The sequence below is a fragment of the Copadichromis virginalis genome, linkage group LG23, assembly GCF_057382275.1.
Source record: "Copadichromis virginalis isolate Kocher_CV1m ecotype Utaka linkage group LG23, C_Virginalis_male_GT1.1, whole genome shotgun sequence".
NCBI classification, from domain to species: Eukaryota; Metazoa; Chordata; class Actinopteri; order Cichliformes; family Cichlidae; genus Copadichromis; species Copadichromis virginalis.
This window is the reverse complement of record NC_140639.1, coordinates 8185709-8211707: the sequence shown is the minus strand read 5'-3', so window position 1 is coordinate 8211707 and position 25999 is coordinate 8185709. Positions and strand designations below refer to the sequence as shown.

At 38.8% G+C, this 25999-nt stretch overlaps 1 protein-coding gene across 1 annotated transcript; it reads right to left on the bottom strand.

The window, feature by feature from the left end:
- Positions 1-1310: 1310 nt before the first annotated feature.
- Positions 1311-25967, bottom strand: impact (impact RWD domain protein). Its single transcript, XM_085448196.1, has 11 exons — positions 25766-25967; positions 22857-22985; positions 22722-22774; positions 22533-22595; positions 22284-22369; positions 16230-16355; positions 16051-16145; positions 14242-14315; positions 12363-12453; positions 5667-5801; positions 1311-1966 (listed from the first exon to the last, which is right to left on the bottom strand). The coding sequence occupies exons 1-11, from the start codon at positions 25811-25813 to the stop codon at positions 1907-1909; spliced, it is 960 nt and encodes a 319-aa protein (XP_085304322.1). The 5' UTR covers positions 25814-25967; the 3' UTR covers positions 1311-1906.
- Positions 25968-25999: the final 32 nt, after the last annotated feature.

The window sequence follows — 25999 nt, the reverse complement described above, 5'->3', positions numbered from 1 at the left end:
CTGCATTTGCTACTATGACGTGCAGTCAAGACAGTTTTGCTGAAGAGAGCAAAAATTATAGCTCTTCAGATTTCTCGCCGCTTCTGGCACATCATCAGTAAACACTACTGACCCAGTGCAATTTGATGTCAAGCATGCCCTGCTCTGACAGCTTTACCTTTTATTTTAAGATGCGTTTTATTTAACTCTAATCTGTCTTTCCTATTCTCTAAGATGATGACTCTTTGGCACCTTGTGATAAAATATCTGCAATTCTTCTTGTGAGCAATGGTATTGCTTTTCATTTGGAGAGTGGTTGTCACTTTGATAGACATTGTACAGGGTTTCTACAAATTTACCAAATTGCCAATCCAAATGTTCCTGTTATCTCTTTCTGTGATGGATTCCTTTGAGCTCATCTGTCTGTTGTATGTTCACAGCTTCCAAATGCTCCACTTCAAATCTTTTGCCAAGCTAAGTTCATAAAGAAATACCCCAGACCTAAAATGTACCAAAAATGGCTGCAATTCCTCAATGGTGAATACTTTTGTCTGACCACTTCAGATAAACCAGATTCATTATACAACCTCAGCTTGAAACATAACGTGACAGTGTGAAAAAATATATGATCTGCACTGAATGTTCTTGGGCAGTTACTGAAACAATGACCTAACAGGCTTGCGTGGCAGTATCGGTACGGACTGTGCAGATGAAATTTGAAACCAAGCGCTCTAATTATTCTCCTCAGCCTTGAGTATGAAATTGAGTTCTTTGCAAGCCCCTGAAAAACATGATTAAGGGCTGAGATGATTGGGTTCAGCGTGATGACAGCTTGTCAGGGAGAAACAACTCTGCTAAGTGAATTAGCTGTAATTATTTCTAATGGCTGAAATGAGCAGGCGGCTTTGTAAACAGACTTGGAGGAAATCTTTTCTAAAATGTGTTATCATTTGCGCTTTCATTCAATCAAAATATCTCTCTACATTTGTATGCTATCAGTTATATTTTCTGAAGATAATGAGCGCAGATAAAAAAATTTTTGCATCATAATAGTCAGGTTCTGCTGGTGGAACCAAATTAAAAAGTGCCTGTATGAGACTTGGATATATTTAGATAGTGGTCCTTTGGTGCTTAAAACCCACTTCAAAGCATTAATATGCAGAATGTCTTTCCAGAGATCGAGTGACACAAAAAGGTGAGGTGAGACAAAATCTCACAGGAGGGAATGAGTGGTAAATGCTCTGAAAGACATTCAAAATGTGAAAAGGATGTCTATTTAACAGGCTAGAAGTGTGTGCCAAATGCACTGGAGAAAATGGATGTGGACTGTGTTGCAACTCAGTAAACTCCATTTTATTAAGCAGTGATGTATGATCGCATTTCTTGGAAACGATGAAATTATTTGTGAAAGATCGCTATTGAGATGCAGATTCAACAGGGAAATGAATTAAGGCTTGCAGGGACAACCTCGTTACTGTATCTCCATCATGATGGAGCATTACAATTTTAAAAATACTGGGAGTGCATGCAGAAAAGAAAAAAAATTAGTAATTCGAGGATTTAAAAATACTGGCGTATTCTTCAGACGTGGATCAACAATCTTCACATGTGGGGTACATTCAAAGTCATGATCATTACACAAATCCCCATAATTTGTTTTAATGAAATGTGAACTGTACACATTTTATTTCGAGGCTTCTTAAACTAAATATAAAAATATACATTCCAGAGTTAAAGCAGTCATCTGAGACGTCATTTTGAAATCCCAGATGATATTTTATGACCTTGAATGAAAACTAAATTGCTAGAAACCATTTGTCTTCTAAGACACATCTCACATCTCTTTCTAAAAACGAGCTTTTCGTTGAATTCGACATCAAATACTGAACGTGTGCTTGAAAAAAGTTCTTCATTTTTCTTCTGAAATTCACTTTGTCTTCTTGCCTTTTGGCCTTTTGGTCTTTAGTCCTGATTTGTTGGCCTCATCCTGTGAACCAAGAGGGGAGGATTAGAGAAAGAATGATTGTGTTACATTAGCACCCTATTTAATGGTGCCAGAGCTTTTTCCGTGCTTAATATCTGAGTGCTTCTTTACAGCTCATGATAAACTCTTTTGCCTAAAACTCCCGCTGTGTTTGCAAATGTGCAAATTGCAATGTACTGATTGACATGCACCATGCTGTTTTAATGTATTCCTGTAATTGCATCAAACAAAACATTGCCATCCTAAGTACTTTTAGGAAACATCCTCTGCTAATTATTAGTCTGGCAATCCAGACTGCCAACTTGTAGAGAACTCTGGAACCTCTGTTACATAGTACAGGGTGAACAAATGTTCACTGAGTCTGTCTTGATGCATCAATTTTGTCTGAGTTTGTTTTTCATATTGGCGTAGAGCTTTATACAGCAGGAAATTGCTTTGATACCATTTTTAATAAGTGACTCATATACTGCAAAGTAACTGGCAGTGACCTGTTCCTCCTCAGGTGTGAGACTGATTCAGCTCTTTTTCCCCCTCTAAACTGTAGTCTCTTTTTCTCATAAATCAAATCCTATCCAGGTATTCAGAGACTTTATGCAATTTTGGATTTAGCTTTTGCAAAACTGATCTCACTCACCTTACCAAAAATGATTTTCTCCCATTCGATATTGTCTCATTGGTTGTTGGGTAAGTATGCTGACTTTTGTAAAGGCTGTACACTGTTAAGAAGGAGCCCTGGGACACTGATTTCAGGGACTGACTGTTTCCTCCTCAAAGAATAAAAAGTTCCAGATTTCCACCAACATATCTTCATAGACGAAATTAAATAAGTGTGCCTCAAGGGTTCGGGTCCTGTTTTTTAAATGTATTTTTTACATACACATCAACCCATCATTAAAGCTTGACTCAGGAAATTCTTAACAGTTATGAGTTTAAGGGACGTTATGAGGCTGTAGCTGAGAAGACCTCCTCGTTTTCTCTCTTTATTGCTTTCCGGTGTCCGGTGTACACACGGCACAGAAAATAACCGGCTACTCTGAGGTTAATGTGACATTTTTTTTAAATTCATCATGTCTTTGAGATGAATCTGACTTAAACAATCCATCCTACCGCCAAGGGGACATTTGTGAAATTTCTCCATATTTAGTGAAATATAGTGCTGTGCAAAAATCGGCCCTCATTTCTTTACATTTTGCTAGGAAAATGCAAAATGGGTACAGTGATTTAAACATGTACAAAATTTGTTGCCACTGATGTTCAGTCGAGTTCTTCTATAATTTGGTGAATCTCAGCTTTTTCTTCCTTTTTCCTAAGAATAATTTCTTGTCAGCCACCCTGTCGATGATGAGACCTCAGCAAAGCATCTCTCAGGCCCTGTGTCAAGCCTTTGCTGGATTTCTTCCTATTTCGTAATGGCTTTCAGCTACTGCTCATCTGATTTAAAAAAAATAAAAGAAAATAAAAATCTTTTTTTAGGCCTGCCACTTTTATCCTCCAGTTTTCTTCAATTTTCTGAGGACACACAGCACACCATGCCAAGTGATTCCCAAAGAATTATCAGGCTAACAGCTCTTTGGGAATCACTGTCTTTGTTAAATATGGCATTTGTTTTTATAGATTCAGTTAAAGAAACTGGAAAAATATGTGGTTTTGTGACAGGCTGCTAGCAACAAACCACCTAAAGATATCATTTAAAATTTTCTGTTATATGTAAACACTCTTTAAACTGGTGTCTCTTTTATGTTTGAACAAATCATAGGTAGGTGAAACTAAAAACAAATGGTCAAACTCAAAAGAAAACTTTCAAAAACCTCAGGAAAGCCTTAAAACTATTTACTTACAGAAAAGTCTGGCTTCAAAACATAAAGGAGGCTCAATACTTGTTCCCTCCCGGGGCAGATGGCGGGTTGACTGGACCAGCGCAGACATGCTGGAGGACCGGATGCACTGTCTACACCAGCTCTCGCTTACCTTTACCCGCCCCTGTTGCCTATCTTGTGTTTCTATGGTCTATTGACAATCATGTGCTTTTTGTGCTGGGGTATTTTTTCTGTTCTCAAACTGTTCTCCCATTAGGTGCTCAGTCTGAGTGGAGTTTTTTTTTCTCCTCCTCTCACCTCATGTTATGTATTTTTGTTGTTTTTTCCTATCAGCCTACCTCTCTGACATGTCTTCCTAATGTGATGTTTGTGTAAAGTTTGGTCAGAAGGTTTCTTTGTAAGTGCGCAAGCGCCATTAGCATGCTGCCTGCTGCAACCTATAATTTCCTTCGGGATTAATAAAGTATTCTGATTCTGATTCTGATTGAATAATACTCAGGCACAGTGAAAAATAAGAATGTCATATATGAGCTCATGAGGTAATCACAAATTACACCTCAGTACGAGATATTGAGGAGGCTACAATGTTAAACTCAAGCTGATATTTTTTTTTTAAATTCAATTTAAACAGAGCCAATTTTAAAAACAAGGATGAAACCTCCTTAAATGCATTCATGTCCCTCCCTTATATAGATGAGGGCTCCTCAAAGCTTTGGTAACTGAGTGTCAAGTTGGTGCTGCCTAATAGATACATTATTGGATTTAATGTATCTGTTTAGCAGCACAGTACAACCTGAACATAGATCATTATAATGACCTGGTGCTTGAGTTTCAGAGGGCACAGTTTGAAAGCAGCAGTGTATTACTAGTGTTAAAAAAATGTATGGTATGACATTACTTTCATGTCTCAAAGTGCAAGTGTTAATTTTAATTATATTTGCAATTGTCCGTTAAAATTGTTTTTTTAACTGTAAGTAAGATGACTTACATTTCGTCACACCAGCCAAATCTGGAAATATTAAAAAAAGCTTAGTATGTATGGACAAATTTCCCCAATGCTCCACTCCTGTGTCTTACTATAGAAATGGTCGAATGAAATACAGTACAAAGCGGTATAGTTTTCATGAATTCTGGCACTGGCCTGTGGGAGGACCCTTGTTCTAGATTTTTGTTAGGTTTGAATGACTTAAGTTATTTGAATGTCATAAAAAATAGTTTTGAGTCATACTTCACATGTTCTAAAAATAAAGTGTTTGTTTTCAATCCAATCTAATCATCTTAAATTCTTATACAAAGTTTTAGTAGACTTCATGAAATGGAGTGATTCTGCAGAGGTGTTAAGTTCTCCTTCCACAGGCAGCAAATTCTAATAAGTTGGAATAAAATAAAGTGCTGAGTTTTACAGTGAGTTGATGGGGTTTGGAAGAAGGACAAACTTTTAAAAATGTAGGTTTGCAGTACCTTTAATCTATCTGTTGCAGCCACTCAAAGGTCAATCATGTATCAATGGAATAACTTTGGAGAACACAAAGGCGACTTCAAAGCAGACTGGACCTAACTTCAGGCCGGTGAAAGCGTGTTTGATCTCCAGAACATGTTGCAACCAGACACTTTGTAATAAACTGACGTCTCACTGTAACTATACTGTGTAACAGTACAACCCCAGCATTCTGACTCTGCTTTGGATGCCAGAAAGGCAAAACCTCGCCTGCAGTCAATCTCTTTGTTTCCAGATAATTGGAGGAACACTGGTGGTAAGTCAATTAAACTACAAGAAACCAGGCGGTCTCCTGCATCAGAAAACTGGCAGCAAAGTCAAATTTGACTGATGATGTGTCAGCAGAAGATGACAGAGCAATGTGTAAAAGGCTCAGAGTGTGTCTCACCGTAGAGGCAGTGTATCCCTCCTCCACCAGGATGTTACGAGCACAGTTGTTGATGTGTTTGAAGCGATCGGGACCTAACAAAATGCCCCCGAACCACCTAGACACGACCACCATGACATTACGCACGTCCAGGATCTGTTGTGAGAAATAAACGTGTAAAATGAGCTGGCTGAAAGCTTTGATAGCTGTTTTCAAACTGCATCAGATATATTTTACACTATATTTGATTTATAATAAACAGATGAATCTTCATGAAATGCATCTGACTAAGCTTCCAGTCTAAAGCCAATAACCTATAAATCTAAAATGGATGTATTTGTGGTGTAATTTCTTAGAGTTAGACAGAGATTTATTTTACGTTCAATTTCGTGTGTTCAATATGTGGTTTAAGGACACAGTTAACTTACATTAGGACAGAAACAGAAGGGCTTGATGTTCAATTAATTCATTAAATCACATAATTGAAATATTCTACTTAAACACAAATGAAATAAAAACTACAATAAAACTAAATATCATCTCAAAAAACTGAAATAAGACAGTTTTCTAAGCAATAAAATACCATAACAACAGAAACGTTTAAAAGACCATTCAGAAAAAGTACAATAAATCAACTGTCTACATCTACATGAATGGCATTGCACCCTGCAATGAACATATGGATAATTATCACCCTGCTGTGCTGGAACGTTCAACTATAAAAAGCATTTTGGCACCTTTTACATGATTGCTTTGATTTTCCTGTCAAAAACTGTCAAGTCCAGCTGCAGCAGGTAGCTTTTTGCAGCGCTACCTGCCTTGAACCAGTACCAAACTGCAGACATGAATTTGGCAAATGTGTGAAGTACTTGGCAGCCAACGAGTGCATTGTTCCCCTCGGGATTTGCCATAAACTAAAACCCCATAAAAAAGAGTGAATATTAGCCTTATTCAGTAAGTTCAATATTTAATTGTTCTCTCTCTACCAGTCTAATAACAGTTTTATGTTTACAGTTTGTTTACAGTTTGTCATCTTGATACCTCCAGATGGAAAAAGAAAAAAAAAATGCTACTGCAGCTTTACAGGAGCAGCCAGAAACGTCAAAGGTGCACTCTCATATCTCTAAAGTTTGTTTGCAAATAAGATGTGCAATATAACAAATGTGTAAATATATAAAACAGGAAAAGCCTTAAGATTGTTTTTCTTTTTAATTGAGACTGTTTCCCCATGTTCCTCTTCAGGTTCTGCAACTCTTAAGTTTGAGCGCACAAAGATTAAATTGAGATTAATGAAATTCCCAGTATATGGCAAAAGGCATATTTTCCAAAACACCAGACTGTGGTCTTAAAATGAAGTGGAGAACTTTACTTTGCACTGCCACAAAAACCAATCTGTCATTTGAAGGGACTCATCCACATCTGACTGCCAGCTCTATCAATAAGATCCCACTTTTATTCATCGCCACACACTTCCACATTCACTGCGAGCGTGCACACATTTAAATGAGGAAATGGGAAGAAAGCCTTATGAAGAGGAATGAGATTAGAGGAAAATAGATTTGGGAAAAGCTCTTCATGTAAATTGCTCACTATGCTGAGAGTGTTGCGAGTAGGAGATTAATCACTGTGTTGCTCAGAAAGATGGAGGACAGCAGATCCAGTTACAGGTCAGACAGCTACAGGAATTTACCTGATTTCTTAAATCTGCTCTCATGCCCGCGAGTTAGAAAAGAAATCTATAAAAGGCTGATAGCTTGAATCAATCTGGTTTTAGGATTAAAAGCACTGATTTTCCTTTATCATTCTCCCCATTTACTATTAGGAATATTAGTGTCATGGTCCTGGGTCGTGCGACCCAGTGTTTTGTGTTTTAGCCTATTTTGATGTTTATTCTTTGTTTAGGGTCACTAAGGCAGTCCAGCCATTTGTACATATTACCCGTGTATTAAGTCTCCCTTGCCCTTCGTGTGTTTATGTCTGCGTGTCTTATATTGTCAAGTCCATGCTGTCGGTTATGTCATCTCCCCTGTACTACGTCTCCCCGGTTCATGTGTCTTGTCTAATCTCCATGTTTCCTGTTTTACTTTGAAAGTCTGTATTCACGGTCAGTGTATTCAGTTTCACTCCTTCTGTCCTGTCGTTAAGTTCATGTGTGTCAGCTGTGTTCCCATGTGTGGCCACTTCCCCTGATCATCCCTCATGTGTATTTAGTCTCTGTGTTTCATACAGTCTGTCTCGCGTCGTCTGTGTTACCACCTCCTGTGTTCTGTACCTCCAGCCATAGTCTTTCCTTAGTTTTGTCCAGTTTAGGTTTTCTGTTGAGTACTACACGTATGCTGCCCTCATTCTGTTTTTGTTCTTTTCATCAGCCATAATAAAAGGCTCGTTTTGTTGGAATCCACTCCTGCATCCTCGTTTGTGTTCGCACCTGGGTCCACCACACACCTTTCCGCACGGTCTGCCTCCGCAGACCGTGACAATTAGAAGCAGTGGGTGGCTTCCATGCAGCGCCTGGAGACTGACCTCTGATGTGAGCCAGTCGTTGGTCAAGGACACAGTGACAGCAAAATTAGCCTAGCGTTGTTTGGATGAAAGAAACCGAAGAGGAGCTTTAAAGCTGCCCCTGCGCTCGGCCAAGGCTCTAACTCAGAACCATTTTCCCTAACTGAAGAATGATCTTTTTTTCCACTTTAAAAAATATTTCCTCTGCAGCTTAGCTTTTACTTGCACCTCGTAATATCTAGCATCATAGTTAATGGATTGGTTCTTACCTAGTGCTTTTCTACTACGTGAGCACACAAAGCACTTTGCACAGCAAGTCTCATTCACCTCCATTCATACATCACTTTGCATCAGATCAGCCTCCAGAGCCACATAGCACTTCTTTCCTCCCTTGTAAAATTGGATCTGTCACTATGAAGCACTCCTGTATCACTCACATTATTCTCTTGCTTATTTTCAATATAAATATATAGATTATTATATTGATTATAGCTACACTCTGTTGGTGTCAAGAAAGCTTTAGAATAGAAGAAATAAAGCTTAATGCGCTTCCTTGATAGCAAATATAGAACATATAATAACACAGATGCAGGTAAATTAGATTTTCTTTGAATTCTTTTAGCATTTAAAAGATAATTTAAAGCAAAGACTGGCTGAGCAAGTTTTTAAAGCGAACATATGAGCGCTTGATTCATCTGAATTCAGTGTAGCAGATCTCAGTTTCTGACATATCCACACCGATAATCCAATGCACCATTTCACAGTGATTTATCTCTCTAACAGGGCCACACTGGCAGCGGCGACTGCTGTCATCCTATGAATGAAAATGAACTTTGACACGAGTCATGGATTTCATCTGGAAAAGCTCTGACACGACGCAGCACCTAGGAGTAATGAGTAATGACACAACTACTACAAGTCACTGCTGAGCTTTGTGTTATAGGAAACTTTTTGTTTGGTCACAAACCTTTTACTGGCTTTCATTCAACGTTACAGGGAAACAAAAACTGTGTGGACAATAACACATTTTAGTGTGATGTGGGTGTGTGTGTGAATCATAGGGCCATCTGACAGTAAAACCCAGTGACAAGGGCTTCTTTGATATTTGAAATAAAAGGATTAATGACTGCGTGAAATTATTATAGTGGGACCATAGCTCCCAGTGGAGGAAACCTAAACACCATTTAAACATTAGAAGCGTGGTTTATACTACTGCAGCCACATCCCCACACAAAACAATCTCATTTCTGTTTTTCTCAGCAAGTACACTTCTCTGAATCGATGTTCGGCTCTGCCTTAGAGACCGGCAGCTTCAGTATTTCCACATCACATCATCTCAGTGTCTCAAAATCAACCCTGACAGGCTCAAAGAAATTCATTAGATAGCCTGTCTAATTTAAAAGAGACGCAGTTTTGACGCTCTGTTATGGACATTAGTCTGAATTTTATAAACGTCCTGAATTGATTTTCACTGGAGTTTTGAATACATATTCTTAAAGCTTTATGTGACACCGTCAGTAGATTACTTACTTAATCTATTAGAAGGGTTACTTTTCACAAAACTGAATTAATACTTCTTCCTCCCTATACAGTTGGCTGTGGTTTAAGGCCATAACTGGAAGGTCAGTGGTTCGATCCTGGGCTCCTCCATTCTGAATTTCAGTGTCCTGAATGCCAATGCCCTTGACACATTACTGTTTGTGTGTGTATGTGATAGGAGTACAGATTATACTTATATTAAACACTCACAGTATAAGGCACCTTTTTAATTTAGCTTTTACTTAGCGTTTATTTATTTTATGCTTATTTATTCTATCCTGTTATTCTATTATTAATTTAGACTTTACCTAATATTTATTGATTTTATTCTTATTCATTTTTTAATCTTCTTACGCTATTTATATTTATATTTATATTGTATCCTGTTCTTATTTATTTTATCATTTTACCCTGTATATATCCTATTGTGTCATATCTCCAGTGTTTCCTCAGAGGGCGCTCTCTGCACCGGGGCTGTGATCGACTGTGGCTGCTGGGTCTCTGGGGGTCCTCTCAGCCTGGCTGGGGGGCTCCTTGGCCTCCCTCCTGCTGTGTGCCCAGCCTGGAGGCTGCGGTCTGTGACCGGCTCCCGGTGCAGACGGCTCCCTGTTATAGTGTTTCCTCACTTGGCCCAGCCCAATTTTTACTCTTTAAGTGTGCTCGTGTGTGTGTGTGTGTGGGGGGGGGGATATGTGTGTATTCACATCATTTATGTTAATGAGAGTGTGGGGAGTGAGTTGGAGGGTGGGGTGGGCTGTTTTTAACTATGTAAAGCACTTTGTGCTACATTGTTTTTTGTATGAAAAGTGCTTTATAAATAAAGATTGATTGATTGATTGATTGATTGATTGATTGATTGAGTGGTAGGACTGAAAAGGTGTTAGAAAAAGTGCTATTAAAAGTATAAATGAAGTCACTTCAATAAAAAATGGCAGGTGTGCTATAAGAAACTGCAACAGAATTTAAAATAAGGCCTAGCATTCAGTGTATAAACATTTTTATACCAACAAGAGAGACTAGCATGCTCAATAAGCTGTGACATTTCTATAATCCTTATTGTCCATTAAGCTGAAAGGCATTAAAAAAACATTATCATTAAAATTAGGAGCATCCTGTTTCAGAATGATGCTGAAAATTGCTACTTTGAGGATTCACGGCTATAATATATATGTCAGTATGTCCTAAAAGCTCTCTGACAAAGTACAAACAGTACTGTTTATGATGCTAACCTCCATTATACCTCAAAATGCCTTATAATATGAAAATAAAGCTCTCTGCTTTCAGGAGTGCCGGCTTACTTGCTGTTATGAGAAGCAGAAATAGATGTAGAACCTTCATTTATTAGGCTAATTTCACAGTTTAGGTTAAAGTCAAATATCCTGCGATGTTCCCAGTCTGCTAAGGAATCTACCATAATGCACTGACCAACTCGTTTACACATGCATTCACTGTTGATGGCTCTACTGCATGTCATTAACTAATCTTTCTGATGTGTGGGTTTTTTTCTGTTTGTTGATCACGGTCTCTCTGTGCTTCTCTTTGTTCTCTTCTCTTTCTCTCACCACCCAACTGGTCACTGCAGATGCCTTACCCACCTTCTGCCAGAGATCTCTGCCTGTTAAAAGGGAGTATTCTTTTTCTCCACACCAATTTAAAGTGCCACTCGTACTGGATCGCTGGATCAGTCAGCTTCTCCTAGCAAGGTTGTAGCATTGTCTACCTTACAATATAAGGTGTGTCGTGAAAATCAAGATTATGTTTTGGCACTATATAAATAAATCATAAAATACATTAAAATACCCTCAAACCACTTAATGACATCAAATCTGTCTTTAGTTTCAGAACACCTCACCCAAAAATGCCCCCATTGTTTACTGATACAGAGGATATAGGTTACAATACCGGGACCTTGGAACTGGAGAAGCCAAATGTAATTCGGCCGTGTTTTTTATTCATATTATTCGCACTTATGCCTTTCCCGCTGTGACATGTTATTATTTTCAACAAAAAGGCCTAATCTGCTTTGGTGGTGTGACATAAACTGTCAAAACTGTCACAACAGCTACCCTCATTAAGAGTAACTTATTTTGAATGCCAGTAAACACGAAAAAAGTGTCAAGTTTCCAATTTATGCTGCAAAATATGATATTAATAAGTGGTGGTTATCACCACTACCATACTATATGTCTACAAGTGCGTGCATTACGTGAAAAACATTTAGGTTGAGATTGTGGGAGTGTGCCTTACTGATAACAATCTTAATTGCAAAATCACAGCAGTTTCCATATTAAACTGTAAATGGTAGCACGTAATTTCATCCATCAAGGGACTGGTGCTGGGTATTAGCTTCAGCTATATGCAAGGCTATGTAGATCGGACACAACTGTCAGTGTCCTTTAGAAATAAACTAAATTATGCATACTGTGAAAATAAACAGGGCAGCACAGACTCCAATTAAGCAATGCAAAAGCCAAAGGAAAGCTCAAGGCAGCCAGCAGATTTAACAATGTGGCTGCCGTTACTGGGCGGACGCTTTTGTGCATTCGGCTTTGGCTAACTGACTAGTTCTTTGGGGATTTTTACCTTTTTAACAAACATAACATGCAGTTTTGGTATGAAGCTGAAAGAGTTATCTGTTGGACCAAAGCCAGCATTTTTTTTTAATTAAATGATAACCTGCAGTAAATGGAGCAATCTCCCCCCCGCGGCTGTCTCGCCGTCATCTTCACAGTCCTGCAGGAAGCTGTGCTTGTCCTCGCAGTAAATCCTACAACAGACAGAATCACAACAGCTTGGTTTTAGGCGGGAGAGCATTAAGACGTTGTGGTTAGTGTGACACTGTGACACTTAAAGCCTCTTCACCGGAACATTTTTGTCAGTGGTCTAAATGTCACAATATCCTCCCCGTGAGTAATGACCACCCAGGCAGTGCACCAACGACGCAACATCGACCTCATTAGACGACACTTTAAAAAAAAAAACACCACACATCTCACACACAGGCAATGCCTGAGAAAACACAAACACACACTGAGAAAGGCCACACACACATACACACATCTTTTCACATTATGCACAGTACTGTCAGAAGCCGTCATTTTCTCTGGTGCTTTTTTGACCTTTAATTGCAGCAATGAGCCCTTTGGGGAAGACAGATCAGCCTTGAATCTTTACTTATCTCATGCTCTTCTCCACTGTGGGCGTAAACACATACAGACATATATACTTTATTTATATTAGATCCATTATATATTAAACTAAATAATGTATATTAATTTAATTTATTAGATTGAACCCCCTTTATTAGATGTTTCCTGTAGTGTCCTTTTAATCACAACTGATTCATTTCACATTTCTATACCCACACCTGGGATGTCTCTTTTAAGTTGGACCCTCACTTGCCATCCAAAAGCTTGAATTTTATTCTTTTCCCATTGAAGCTGTTTGGGTAATTGCCTTTTTGAATCAGCCAACCTTTCATAAGCTGCCATTCAATTCTCAGAGAAAAATTTGGTTGATACAATTTTAAATTCAGTGATTGCAAGACGTGCAGGCCCTGAAATAGCAAAGCAGGTCCACGCTGTGGTACTCCGTCGTGATATTTTAGTTCAGATTAGTTTCAGCTGGTTTCCAGAATAGATTTTCCTGTTTCACTTTAGTTTTTATTGTTTGAAAATGTTTAATTTTACTGTAGTATTATCGTACGGATGCTATGTGTGAGGAGAATCAGTGAAGATATTACAATAAACACACAGAAGGATTTGAAAGCAGCTGGCTCACAGTCATGTAGATATCTCAGTCTTAATGAACACATTCATCGATCATTAATCAGGCAAGTTGTAGTAAAATTTTGCTACCCAGCTAACAAATATTTAAACTAAGGCTTTTCTAAGTTCACAAAGTCATTTCATTTAGTTTTTTTGATTTCGTTCTATTTGCCTGTCTCATCATAAGCTCATCATAAGCTTGTTGCTGAATTTCCCAACATTTTTGTGGTCTTCCTCTATTTAGAAAATTCTTATTCACTATTTTTCTTGCACAGATCTCTGAAGATGCTTTACTGTTACAATTGTTTTCTTTTACACCTCTTATAGGATTCCATATTGTGCTCCTGCTGTGATCAACTGCTAAGAAAAGCAGCAGTTTTTCATACTGTGGAATATAAAACTCACAGGGCATTAGAAATGCTTTCTCTATAATGTCACTTCTAAGGTTCAGAGAAATTCATGTTTAAGGCACGGTTTACATCACATCATCATTCTTTACATTTAGAGAAGGACAAGTCTACAAATCACACTCCCAATCTTATCTGATCTACTGGAACACTTGAGACTTTGCAGTCTTTAGCACAGTGGTTCATTATTTTTCCAACCCACACTCAAACAGTATAACTGCTTGTCTGTTACTACTTTAGTGTGAATGTGTTTGTCTATAATTACAACTTAGATGAAGAGCAAACCACACATTTTGAATAATCAGTGTAGAAATCCAAGCATTACAAAGGGTTTATACATTTTTTTTAGCAACTGTATAAGCAATATGTGACATTACTAACCTGTATGCATAAATATTATGAGTGGCACTGGCAATCTTCTTGTTTTCGTACAGCTTCTCCAGGACCATTTTAACCTGTAACAAATAATGTGGGGAGTAATGAAATGTCACTCTCAGATGCATTTACACTGACTTTACTGCAGAAGCAAGGCATCTCCTTTTCAGCACTGTGTTAGCTGGAACCTGCTTTCATGCTAAAATCCTGATTGAAGGCATACTAAAACAGCAGTGATGTCCAAAAGAAGGTCAGACTAAAAATGATGCTGTATTTATGCAGATGACAACTTGTCAAGTCAACATGCTGTCTAACACTGCTGACTAATGCACAAAGCAGCATTACTCAACTGTTTATGAAGCTAAATCACCTCATGTATTAATTAAACAGACACTGAAAGGCTCAAAATAAAACTGAGGCTTGACTACAGTGTGACAAAAATTGGTTTTAAATTCATGCCTCCCCTGCCTGTTCCATTTTTGTAGTGCTGTCACCGTCGTGTCACCTTCGAGTTAGTTACCAAATTTAGCCAGTTGGCTTCTGTGCTGGCAAAGGCTACAGCAACACTTCAAAAGTTACTCTAAAACAGTTAACACACTGTATGTAACAGAGAGACGTAGCTTTCAGCTCTGAAAGATGATGGCATCGTGCCTTAAACCTGCACTCCCTTTAATGACCAGAAGGGGGCAAAGGGGGTCATTGCTTAAATAACCCATTTAATCGATGACCTCTGTAAATGCTGTCGGAATGAGTTAATCACTAGTCTCAAATCTTCTTAAATACAACATTTCAGACATCATGGTCCGCATTAGTCTAAAAATTTCAGATAAAGCAGGGTGTGTTTTAAGGAAGGGCTACCTTGAAAGTTACAGGCTGCCACCATATGAGTGTACAGTGTCCCTCAGTTACCCAGTCAAATCCACCGTCACTGGTCACATCCATTTCCATAACACCAAAATGCAAAGAGTGAAAGCAGCACAACAGGTTCACCAACGGGTGACTTCATTATGGATACTGTGGGTTGATTACTGATATATTCATATATATATATTTATACAGGTCAAATGACCCTAGAGGACACAACTGCAGATAATCACAGTATACAGAAACAGTAAATAAGTTCAGATTAGATTTGTGCAATAGTTACTGCAGACTGGGAACTCTGTTGACTCTGGGACTTCATTGGCTCTAGCACTTTATATTGTGTGCAAGTGGTTTTATGGAGTCCTTAATGTTTTTTAATATCATATTTTCTCATATGCACCAACCGGGAGTCTCACTCCTGAATGCAATGACAATGAAAGCCCTTTTATCTTATGCCATTTAGTACTGACCAATTTAGAAGAACAAAAAAATAGGCTATACTGAAGTTGAAAAAAAGTAATTACGTGCCCAATTTGTTTTTCTTTATATCTATAAATGAAATCAGTCACTTCCAGATCAGTATATAAAATTATGGAAATGATGTCCAGCTCTTCGTCTATTTGGTTTATGTCCTCTAAAGAGGACAGCTGTCTGCGTAAATATTTTTATACAAATTGCAATTCACAGCAGGTGGAAGCTTTTAAGATAAGCTGGTATGTTACCAGAGACTCAGAGAGTGAGATTAGCATGCAGGAAGGAACCAGATGATGTTTCAGATATAAATTATCTTCCACTCATCAAGTATTTCTGTTGAATTTTGTATGAATTGTTGATTGCAGAGAGGATTCATCATTCATGAAAAAAACGAGGCACAAAATTCAAACTGTACACTGTTGGAGCTCCATCTTTTTATGCATATCATTTTTTATTATGCTCATTTCCATGCTGTACCTGTCTGGGAGTCACCACAGGCGCCAAATGGGGCTGGAAGGTACTGCGTCGGTCTGTGATCGGATTTCCATGTTTAATTGGAGGCAGCTCCTCATCTACAAGATAAAATATTATCCGTAATAAGACAGAGACTGATTTTGTCAGAAATGATGCCATCGTAGACTAAAATGTGCTTTTACCATTTGCCTGTTCCAGGAAGAGGTGCACATTTTCTGTATTCAGTCTGAGACTGCTGAGATCTGGAATGTCTTCATCATCATCAACATCCTTCTCAGCCGTCATGTTCACTTTTTCTGGTTCTTCCACTGAAGGAGGTAATATAAGAAATGTTATGTCATGTTAATAAGAAAGTTGATTTTTTTATGTCCCTGATGCCTGTAAAGGTCTTCACCGAGCTGTCTGTAGTCTCAGGGTGCCTGGCACTGAAATGACACCTACTGAGCAAATCATCCCCAAATTACCATTACATAACCTTAACATTGGCATGTGAATGCATGATAATGCTAATATAAGCTTCAACCAGAATACTGTAAACGTGACTAAGTAAAGTGCCATCGATAAAACAGGAAGGATGTGACTGCAAATTAATTACAACACATCTGACAACATCTAATAAACAAGCCAATGTCGAGAGATCAAACACCAAAAGCCGATCTAAAGGTGCTGACATTAGAACCCTGTTGTTATGGAAACAAAGGTGTGCCATGTGTGAGGACGGCCTTCATCAGCTGATAATCTATGCACATATAGATCATGTCTTATACGCGGTCTTTCAACACAATCATAAATAAATGTTCCATAGCAGTTAATAAAATCTGCTCTTTGAAAAGTCTGCCAGCATTAATATTTAAGTATCCTCCAACAAAAGTTGGGATTTTAGAGAATAAGCTTTGTTACCTGTCTATATTTTTGTAAATCCCATGAAAATATCAAACCAGCGATGCATTAATAATAACCATGGCGAGCCAGATGGGTTGTTAAGCAAAATCAATTGGAAAGCCTTTGGAAAAGGGCATGCTCTTGTTAAAAATACCAGGAAAGATGTTTCTGTTCTTCCACACCAATCTGATTAATAAACCATAAGATGTATCTATAAGAAGCATGTAGCTTTTAGGCCTGAAACATGTACAAATGTACAAGTGCTTGAAACTTGTATTTATTATAAATGAGCTGTATGACGCATCACCTCTAATTGCAAAAAGAAGAAGTCAGGCAGCACAATAAAGCCCTCTTGGTCAGTTTTTCATAGATTCATTTGCCCGTTGCATCTGAATTTCAAACACCAAGGTGTCGGTGGCCAAAGCTGTCGTCCCAAGGTACAGTGGCCATGCCTTTCTTTTGTATACAGTCTATGCTTCAGACTCAGGTCATTCTCAAATGCACGACCGTGTCATCTAGTGTAAGTGCAGCTGAATTCTCTGAGCACATGTGTGTTTTTCACACACTGTGAATTTTCCATTAGCGTGAGAGCACCTACATGTAAAAAAGCTGCAGTCCAAGGACTTTCAAGCATTAGCAGTCAGTGCAGGTAACGATGTCTCTTATAGGTTCTTTATTCTTCAGCACACAGAACTGACAAAATAAAAACCATTAGGCAGATATTTATGTAGTTAGACCCGTTATCACTCTATGATAATTAACTGTAAGCTGCACATGGAGATAAATATAGATTGTTGAATGGTAATAAACTGAACTAATTACTTAAAGCATTAAAATACATATGTCTATGCTACAAATCATCACAATTAATTATTTCTAAGCCTAAATAGCCTTAAGACTAAAAACATTACAAGCTTATAATTATACATTTAAATTAATTTCAAAATTTGACTTGAAAATGTTCCTTCAGTTATTGATATAATGACCTACATCTTCCTGCAGTTATCCATTTAAAGAGGTTAGTGGTAGTAAAGTAGCTGCTCTTGTTCATTTTCTTTTACCACTCAGCTGATGCTAAACTCAGCAATGCCAAATAAGTCTGAACTTCTCTACTTTGTTTTTTTCCATCCACTAGTATTTATCTTAGAAGTTATTTTTAACTCAAAAAAATGACAGAACTCTGTGTGTTTGCTGGGCACTATATTCAGCTGTGGATTAGCACATTTTGTCTAGGTGTTCTTGAGTATTCTGTACGCATGAACTACTTAAAACAGACAGTGGAACATGTCACCAAGTGCGATAGTGTGACTCACTCTAGTATTTGTAAGAGTATATCAGCTACAATTCATTGCCTTGGAGAAAATATGCAAATGCAAAATTGTCATAAAAAGCACGTACCTTTAAAGGGAACTAAAAAAACAACCTTGTCAACAACAGGGGTCTGTGGCACAGAGGATTTGCTGCAGCAGGCTTGGCATACACAATACTTTTTAGTAGAATTAATCCATCGTTGCTTGTGTGTGTGTGTGTGTGTGTGTGTGTGTGTGTGTGTGTGTGTGTGTGTGTGTGTGTGTCTTTTCCTAATAGGATTTGATAAAAAGGCAAATAAAGACTTTAATATGTGTGTTTGTGTGTGTAGTAGAAGTATATTTTTCAGGGAAATAAAAGCTAACAAATCTTAGAGGACCAGAATAAAGAGAAGAAATGGCAAAGTTGAGCTGCTCATGGATCTAGCATGTTTTACGCTAATAAAGGTTCACAATATTTATTCTATGCCTGCACACAGCACAAACAGGACAGAAGCACACACACAAAATTACAAATCATTAAAATGTTCTATATTTAGATGAATAAATTCTGTTTTTCTACCTTTTTTCCTCCTGTGCGATCTAATGAATCCAAACTTCATCATCAGAAACAATATTCTGTCTGTACTTTTCATGTCTTTTCTCATGTTTACCCACTTTTCATTTCCTTTTCTGTGAAGTGTACATCTTCAGACTCATCATCCCCCTCTTCCTCTTGCACACAATGTCCCTGTCTTTTGAATGAATGAGCTGTCAATCCCGCTCCTGAGCTGAAGTGCTGTGACCAGTTATACTTATTACCACATGAATTGCAGAAAGGGGAATTATGACACGCAACAATGGGGAGGACAGTTAGTATTTTTCAAGCTTGTTGCTCAAAAGAGACCGTCTGCCTCAATAATAGATGCTGCTCAGCGCTAGATAATTGAGACAGACAAGAAAGCCCCCTTCTGAAAATCTGATTCGGTGTGACACTTATAGAGAATCTTTAATTTGAGTACCTTTATGTCTTTTTACACTTCAAAAGACTCTGCCGGGGTAACCAAAGGTATTACACTGATATCGATCTCAATTCAGCGCAGTCACTCAGAGTCTTGAGGAGTTTTTAATGCCCCTACAGGCCTCATCTTATCACAGCTTTAGACCGCACTACAGTTGTCTTAGGAACGGAGGAGTGTTCTAACAAAAAAGAAGAAGCATCAAGTGGGTAAGTGGGTTGATCCAATAACTGACCTGCTGGTAATCAGTGGTCTAGATCCCGTCCAATGTGTGGATTATCGTGTAAACAAGTCCTTGGAAAGACTGAAACTGACATTTTTCTAAACCCACTGCCAAAAAGTTTGTCCAAAGAAAAGGTCAAATGAACTGCCTCATTGACTGTCACCCACTTGCTCTAACCCCACTATAAATAAATGCTTTGAGAGACTCATCCTTGTTCGCATTAAGGCAGCCATCCCTGCTGACCTCGACTCACGCCAGTTTGCATATCAAGAAAAATGATAAACATAGGATGCAGTCATCACAGCTCTCCACACAGCTCTTACACAGTTTGTGGGTTTCAACTCGGCTGTAAATATAGTTATCCATCACAAACTAGTTCACAAACCTAAGCTTAGGCTGTTAGTAGTGCATGTGTTCACTGGACATCCTGAGCACCCAGAATGTCAGGATGGATGATACTCTTATCCTGAACACTGGCACATCACAGGGGTGGGTTCTCAGCCCCCTCTTCTACTCGCTGTTCACTCCTGACTGCTCTCCCATTGACACATAAAATTTGATGATGATACCACCATCTGATATATGACTGTGATGAAAAAGCCTGCAGGGAGGAGGTCAGGCATCTCACACACTGATATTATCCCAATAATCTGGACTTAAACACAAGAAAAAATAGCAGGGAAATCAAAGTGGACTTCTGAAACACACTGATCACTCTGCCCTTTACCACACAAAGAAGAAATAGAGAGGTTAGCAAGCTTTAAGTTCCTTTATGTTTGCATCTCGGCCAACCTCACCGGGACCACAGACATCTCCCATCAGGTGGGGAAGGCCCAACAGAGGTTTTACTTCTTGGGGAAGTTAAAGCACGCTCACCTGACCTACTGTTGCACAGTGTGGTTCGTCAGCTGCATAGAAGAGAACAGAAAGGCTTTGCGATAGGTGGTGAGGGTGGCAGAATGTGTTATCGGTGCCACTCTACCCTCCCTCTGTGACACTGGTTGACTCCAAAGAAAAGCCTTTTGTTTTATAATGTACCACACCCAAACCAGACTTCACCTGTTCTTCCCTCTGCTCTATGGGAAGAGATTCAGATCAATCAGGACCAAAATCAGCACCTTAAAAAAAACTCTTTCTTATTCAGTAAGAATAGACTGTCCTCTAATATCTGGAAATTTAGTTTTAAGCATCTTACTCGTATCTCTTGCACCGTGCAGTGTTATTCTGTATGTGCTACCTCACTGTGTTTATCTTTATTTCTATTTATTTTATGTTTATACTGCAGGCTGTTTGTCTTTTGTTGTGAAAGAGCTTTAGAGCCGCTGAGTGGTTTTTCATTGTTTTGTGAACAATGACAATAAAGATCTATTCTATTCTATTCTGTTCTAATTTATCAGTCGCAGCCACCACTTGACAGATTAATAACACAGTGAGCTACTTTCAGCTACTTTCACTTATTCATGTGGTGGCTCCACATGTTTGATTTGGCAGTTTGTACCCTTCCTGACATGACTTTTCCTGTGAATGTGTAAACCACTACACTATGTAGACAACTAGTCAATGAGATAACACAAAAAAGCCAAGAAAAAAAAGGAGTACAGTTCTGTCAAGGATAGATACATGCAAGTATAAAATAAGAAATTTAAGCTTAAAATGTGATATTTCAAAGTCAATTTATCCGACATGTCTCACCAAAAATAACCTACAAAACCCATATGCTGTAAAAAAGCAATAAATGATACAGCTTGTTTGGGTGAAGCAGCCCAGGAGGGTCATTTAACTCTATAATCCAGCACATGGAGTGTCGTTTTTACACCTTTAACTTCATCAGTTTGTATATAGAGACTGTTAAGCCTCAGTCCTTTAATATGTATTCAGGAATCACGTGCAAGTTTACAGGAGACAGTGCATACACACAGACTGTAAATAAAAGATTGACATAGCCGCTGTAATGCCACCGGTGGGTAAGGCCCTAATTACACCGTCCTACAGACTGGCAGGTGACCCCTGTCAACCAAATATTGGCCCCTGTCAACCAAAGCAATGACAAGGAGGCTTCTGGGGCAGCACCCTCTCATTTCCAGCAATAACTTGCCAACCAGTTAGAGAATGCACATTGCTCTCTGTAGTTGCCAGCAGGTCAAGAGGCTTGTGTGACTGAGGCCTTAGTGGTTATTTTACTTTGTTGTATTTTGCTTGTTTGTTTTTTTCTAACATATGTGAACACAGTTTAATGATATGTTAACTGGTGAGTTATTAGCTGAAGCTAAAGCATTCTCAAACTTGGGTGTCGCCGTCACCCGCTCACCCAGCAGGGTGACAACAATACCCCAGTGTTTTACAGCTAAGGGATACAAACGAAACCAAAACAACACATACTCACAGAAAGACACTATAAACTGAACAGCTGACTCCTTAGCATCTTTTAGTAAAACCAGACAAGAACGTGAAGAAACCCCTGTAACCTAAAGTGGCCACACCCTTAATTCTGCATAACTTAACATAGTTCCCATGGATGAATTATATAAAAACTAACCAAAGTGCATTCACTATCAAGGTGGAAATTATTTACTTTTTGAATAGAATAGAATAGAATAGAATAGAATTCAACTTTAACAACTTCAACAACTAATTTTTGTACCAGGGTGTAAATATAATTATTTTGAGAGTTTGAGACTAAAATGTCTACAGTTACAACTCTATGAATTCAACGAAGCACTTCTGGAGAGGTCAAGACTGAGGTGGTCTGTCAGGTCTTATTCCGAGTCATTAAAAATGGCCATAAAGTGGGACCTCAAGTGGGAATTTCCTTTTTTCACACTTCACCTGTTTCTGAGTTCTGGGACTTCTCAACGAGGAAATCTCTAACTTTTTCTACCCACAGGTAGAGGATGCTCTCCCCCGCGTGCTCCCTATAAAAATGAAATATTTTTATGTGAGGGTGGGTGAAATAAGAGGCATGTAAACTACAGTGATATTAAATCATGGAAAACAATGACAATGAAAGCTTTTGATGTGGCTAATATCCCTCTACGGTATCTCTTCATGAAGTCAAAAATTATGAAAGGCACTCACACATAGATGTCTTCCAGGCTGTTTGCCAATTTGGCCCTCTCAGGGCCTCGCAACCACACTGCACTACAACAGCCGAGAACAAACACGGGGTTATTGAGTAGGAGTAGGAGTGGGCCGTTGAGTGGGATGCTGTTCTTTCAAATCATCAGAGCTCTTCCATATTAAATTTGAAAGGCAAATCAGACTTACTTGATCTGGTATATGGGCGGAGCTGCGCTTGGATAATCAGGTGGGAGAATTATCTGATCAATAAAGGGGGAAAAAAATCAGAACAGCATTACAAACAAAAATGCATGATGGACACTAATATGCAATTTTCTGCACCTGCAAACACGCCGTCAGTTTTGGCTCCTCCAAGTCGGCGGATATTTTAATGCAAAATATCCTGGATGCTTCATCAATCACACACCATTCATCACCATAGATAGAAGACAAAGCCTCAACCTCTTCAATCTAAGAGAGAACAAAGAACAACAAAGCAATTAGATTAATCATATCAGACTCGGTGGTGATTGTTTGGACCATGGATGCACAGAAAGCTTCACTCACTTTATTTAATCCGTGTGTAACTGACATTTAATTTGATTCACAGAGGTACTTCAAAAAAGCATTAATTACCCCTTGAGTAGAGGCAGTAAAGTGTTTAAATACCTGGGGTCAACCTTCCAAAGCAACAGATAGTGCACAAGAGAGGTGAAGCACAGAGTGCAGGCAGGGTGGAGTGGGTGGAGATGAGTGTGGTCTTGGTACTGACAAAAAGACAGGAGGCTGTGTCAGAGATGCTAGCTGAAGATGCCAAAATTAGAAATGAGTACATGAGCACCTCAGGTCAAACAGTTTGGAGCTAAACTAAGAGAGGAAAGGCTGAGGTGGTTTTCGACATGTGCAGAGGAGGGATAGTGCATATACTGGACAAAGGATGCTGCAGATGGAGCTGCCAGGCAGGAGAAAAGAGAAAGACCTCAGAGAAGGTTCAAGGATGTCGTGAATGAGGACATACAGAGAGTTCATTAATCACTGTGGTGGAACTTACCAAGTGAAAGGGGCAAAGATGAAGTGTATTTAATAAGAATATTCAAATTAATGTTTTTGTTTTTACACTCTTCTGGACTAACTTTGGAATAACCTTGGGACCTGGAGCAGCTCCTCAGCTTGGCCTCGGCCATAAATTAGCTGTTGCAGCTCTCATGCCACTCTGCGTACGTCAGTTTCTTTTTGACAGGCAAAGAAGACTTGAACATCAGAGGTGCAGAGCTGTATGTCTGAGATGATAATAGCAGGAGAATTCTTGATCATACATAGACAAGACTAAACCAAGGGTGAGCAGTTAATTTTTCCAAGGGGCAACATGGGAAATTGGGCTGTTGCAAAAAAGTTGAACTCAATTCACTTCAATGTTAATTTTTATCTCTTTGTAAATGCTACTGGTAAGAGTAAATATTACAATTAGGCCCTAATTGTGTACACTTGGGAAATTGAATTGGCCAGCCCGGCTGTAAACTGAGTCCTTAGAGCTGTTTTAAGAAGGCCATTGTCTCACTGGGATTACTTGTACTTAGATTGATCTCAATAATTAAAACTTATTGGCCTTTCTTAATATGAGCAGCTGTTATTGTAACAGTATCTACACTCAGCAGCCATTTTATTAGTTACACCTTGCTAGTTTCAAGCCCTTTGCTTTCATAACTGTGTTAAGTCTTTGGGAAATAGATTTAAACAAGGTGCTGGAAATATTCTTCAGAGATTTTAGTGTGTATTGACATGACAGCATCACACAGTTCCACCTGCACATCCAACCAACTCTCCTGTTCCAGCACATCATAAAGCATGTGGATACTATTGGATGAGATGTGGTGACTCTGAAGGCTATTTGATTTTGTGACGTTGTGAGGTTCAAGAAACCAGTTTGAGATGATTTGTGAAATGGTGCGTTATCCTGCTGAAAGCAGCTGTTAGAAGATGGGTACACTGTGGTCATAAAGGGGTTATAACATTTAAATGATGCTCAATTGGCACTAAGGGGCCCAAAGTGTGCCTAGTAAATCTCACTTACACCATTATACCACCACCACCCTGAACTGTGATATATGGCAGGAGGGATCCAGGCTTTTATTCTGACCCCACCAGCCGAATGTTGCAGGGTTGGTGTGTTGCACATTTAGAGATGTTCTTCTGCATTACTCGGTTTTAATGAGCGGTTATTTGAGTTACATTCCTATCAGCTGTAAGCAGCTTGGCCATTCACCTCTGACCTCTGGCATCACAAGGGACGTTCACACAGAGAGAACAGGATATTTTCTCATTTTTAGACCATCTTCTGTAAACCCTAGCAGTGGTTGTGTGAGAAAATCCCAGCAGATCAGCAGTTACTGAACTGCTCAGAGCAGACCATCTGGCACCAACAACCTTGCCACATTCAAAGTCACTCAAATCACCTTTTTTCCCCATTTTGATGCTCAGGTTGAACTTTAGCAAGTCATCTTGACCATGTCTAAATACCTAATTAAAATGAATTTCTGCCATGTGATTGGCTGATTAAATATTTGCGTTAAGTAGTCATTAAATAGGTGTACCTAATGAAATAAGACAAGTATCAATATGTCCCCTTAGAATATGTGAAGAAAAGCAATGGGACAAATCTGAGCTGTAAACTGAATGACAACACACACACACACACACACACACACACATTGTGAGATTACAGTTAGTGATCTCAAGACAGTATATGTCATTATTTTCTTTATGATTCCCAACTTAGATGCCAATGTTTACTTTCCCTGAATATAAAGACAGTGGGTACACAACTGTATAGCAACAAAAATTAAATTATGTATGCCTGCGATGGTGTTCACTTTTTTCCCTTTTTTTCTGCTGTTTTGACACTTTGCGTTGATGTGTGGCCTCTGTGCACCCTGCTGCACCTGCTGCGCTTCAAACATCACTTCCAAAAGTGTTAATGAATCCAGACACCTTGGGAACAACCTTCAGTATATGTGTGTGTCTGTGTATGTATGTTTATTCAAGTTTTTTATGTGCTGCTCATGTATATTCATTTTTATCTTAAATAACGCAGCAGGGCTTGTTCAACCTGTCAGCTCTACATCTACCGCATTTGGCTTACGTGCTCTCACCAGGCCAGTTGAAAATATTACAACAAACAAGACATTTCGCACAAACTGACAGGATTGCCTAACTTTTTCTGAGGATTAAAAAAGGAAGTACTTTGTGCTTACTTGAGTCTGAAGATCCTCATCATCCCCCGGAGTTATGATATCCGCCATTTATTCTTCTCATGACTAAGTGTCACCTATATTAAATGTGTTGATTATTCAGTAAACCACAAAACTCATAAGACACACGTACATGAGTTATGTGTTGACGCCCAGCTCTGAGAAACTACTTCCTGGTCAAAGCAGTTTGACTCGTCTATGCGTATTTTAACTTCCGGGTTTTGCATTGGAAACCAG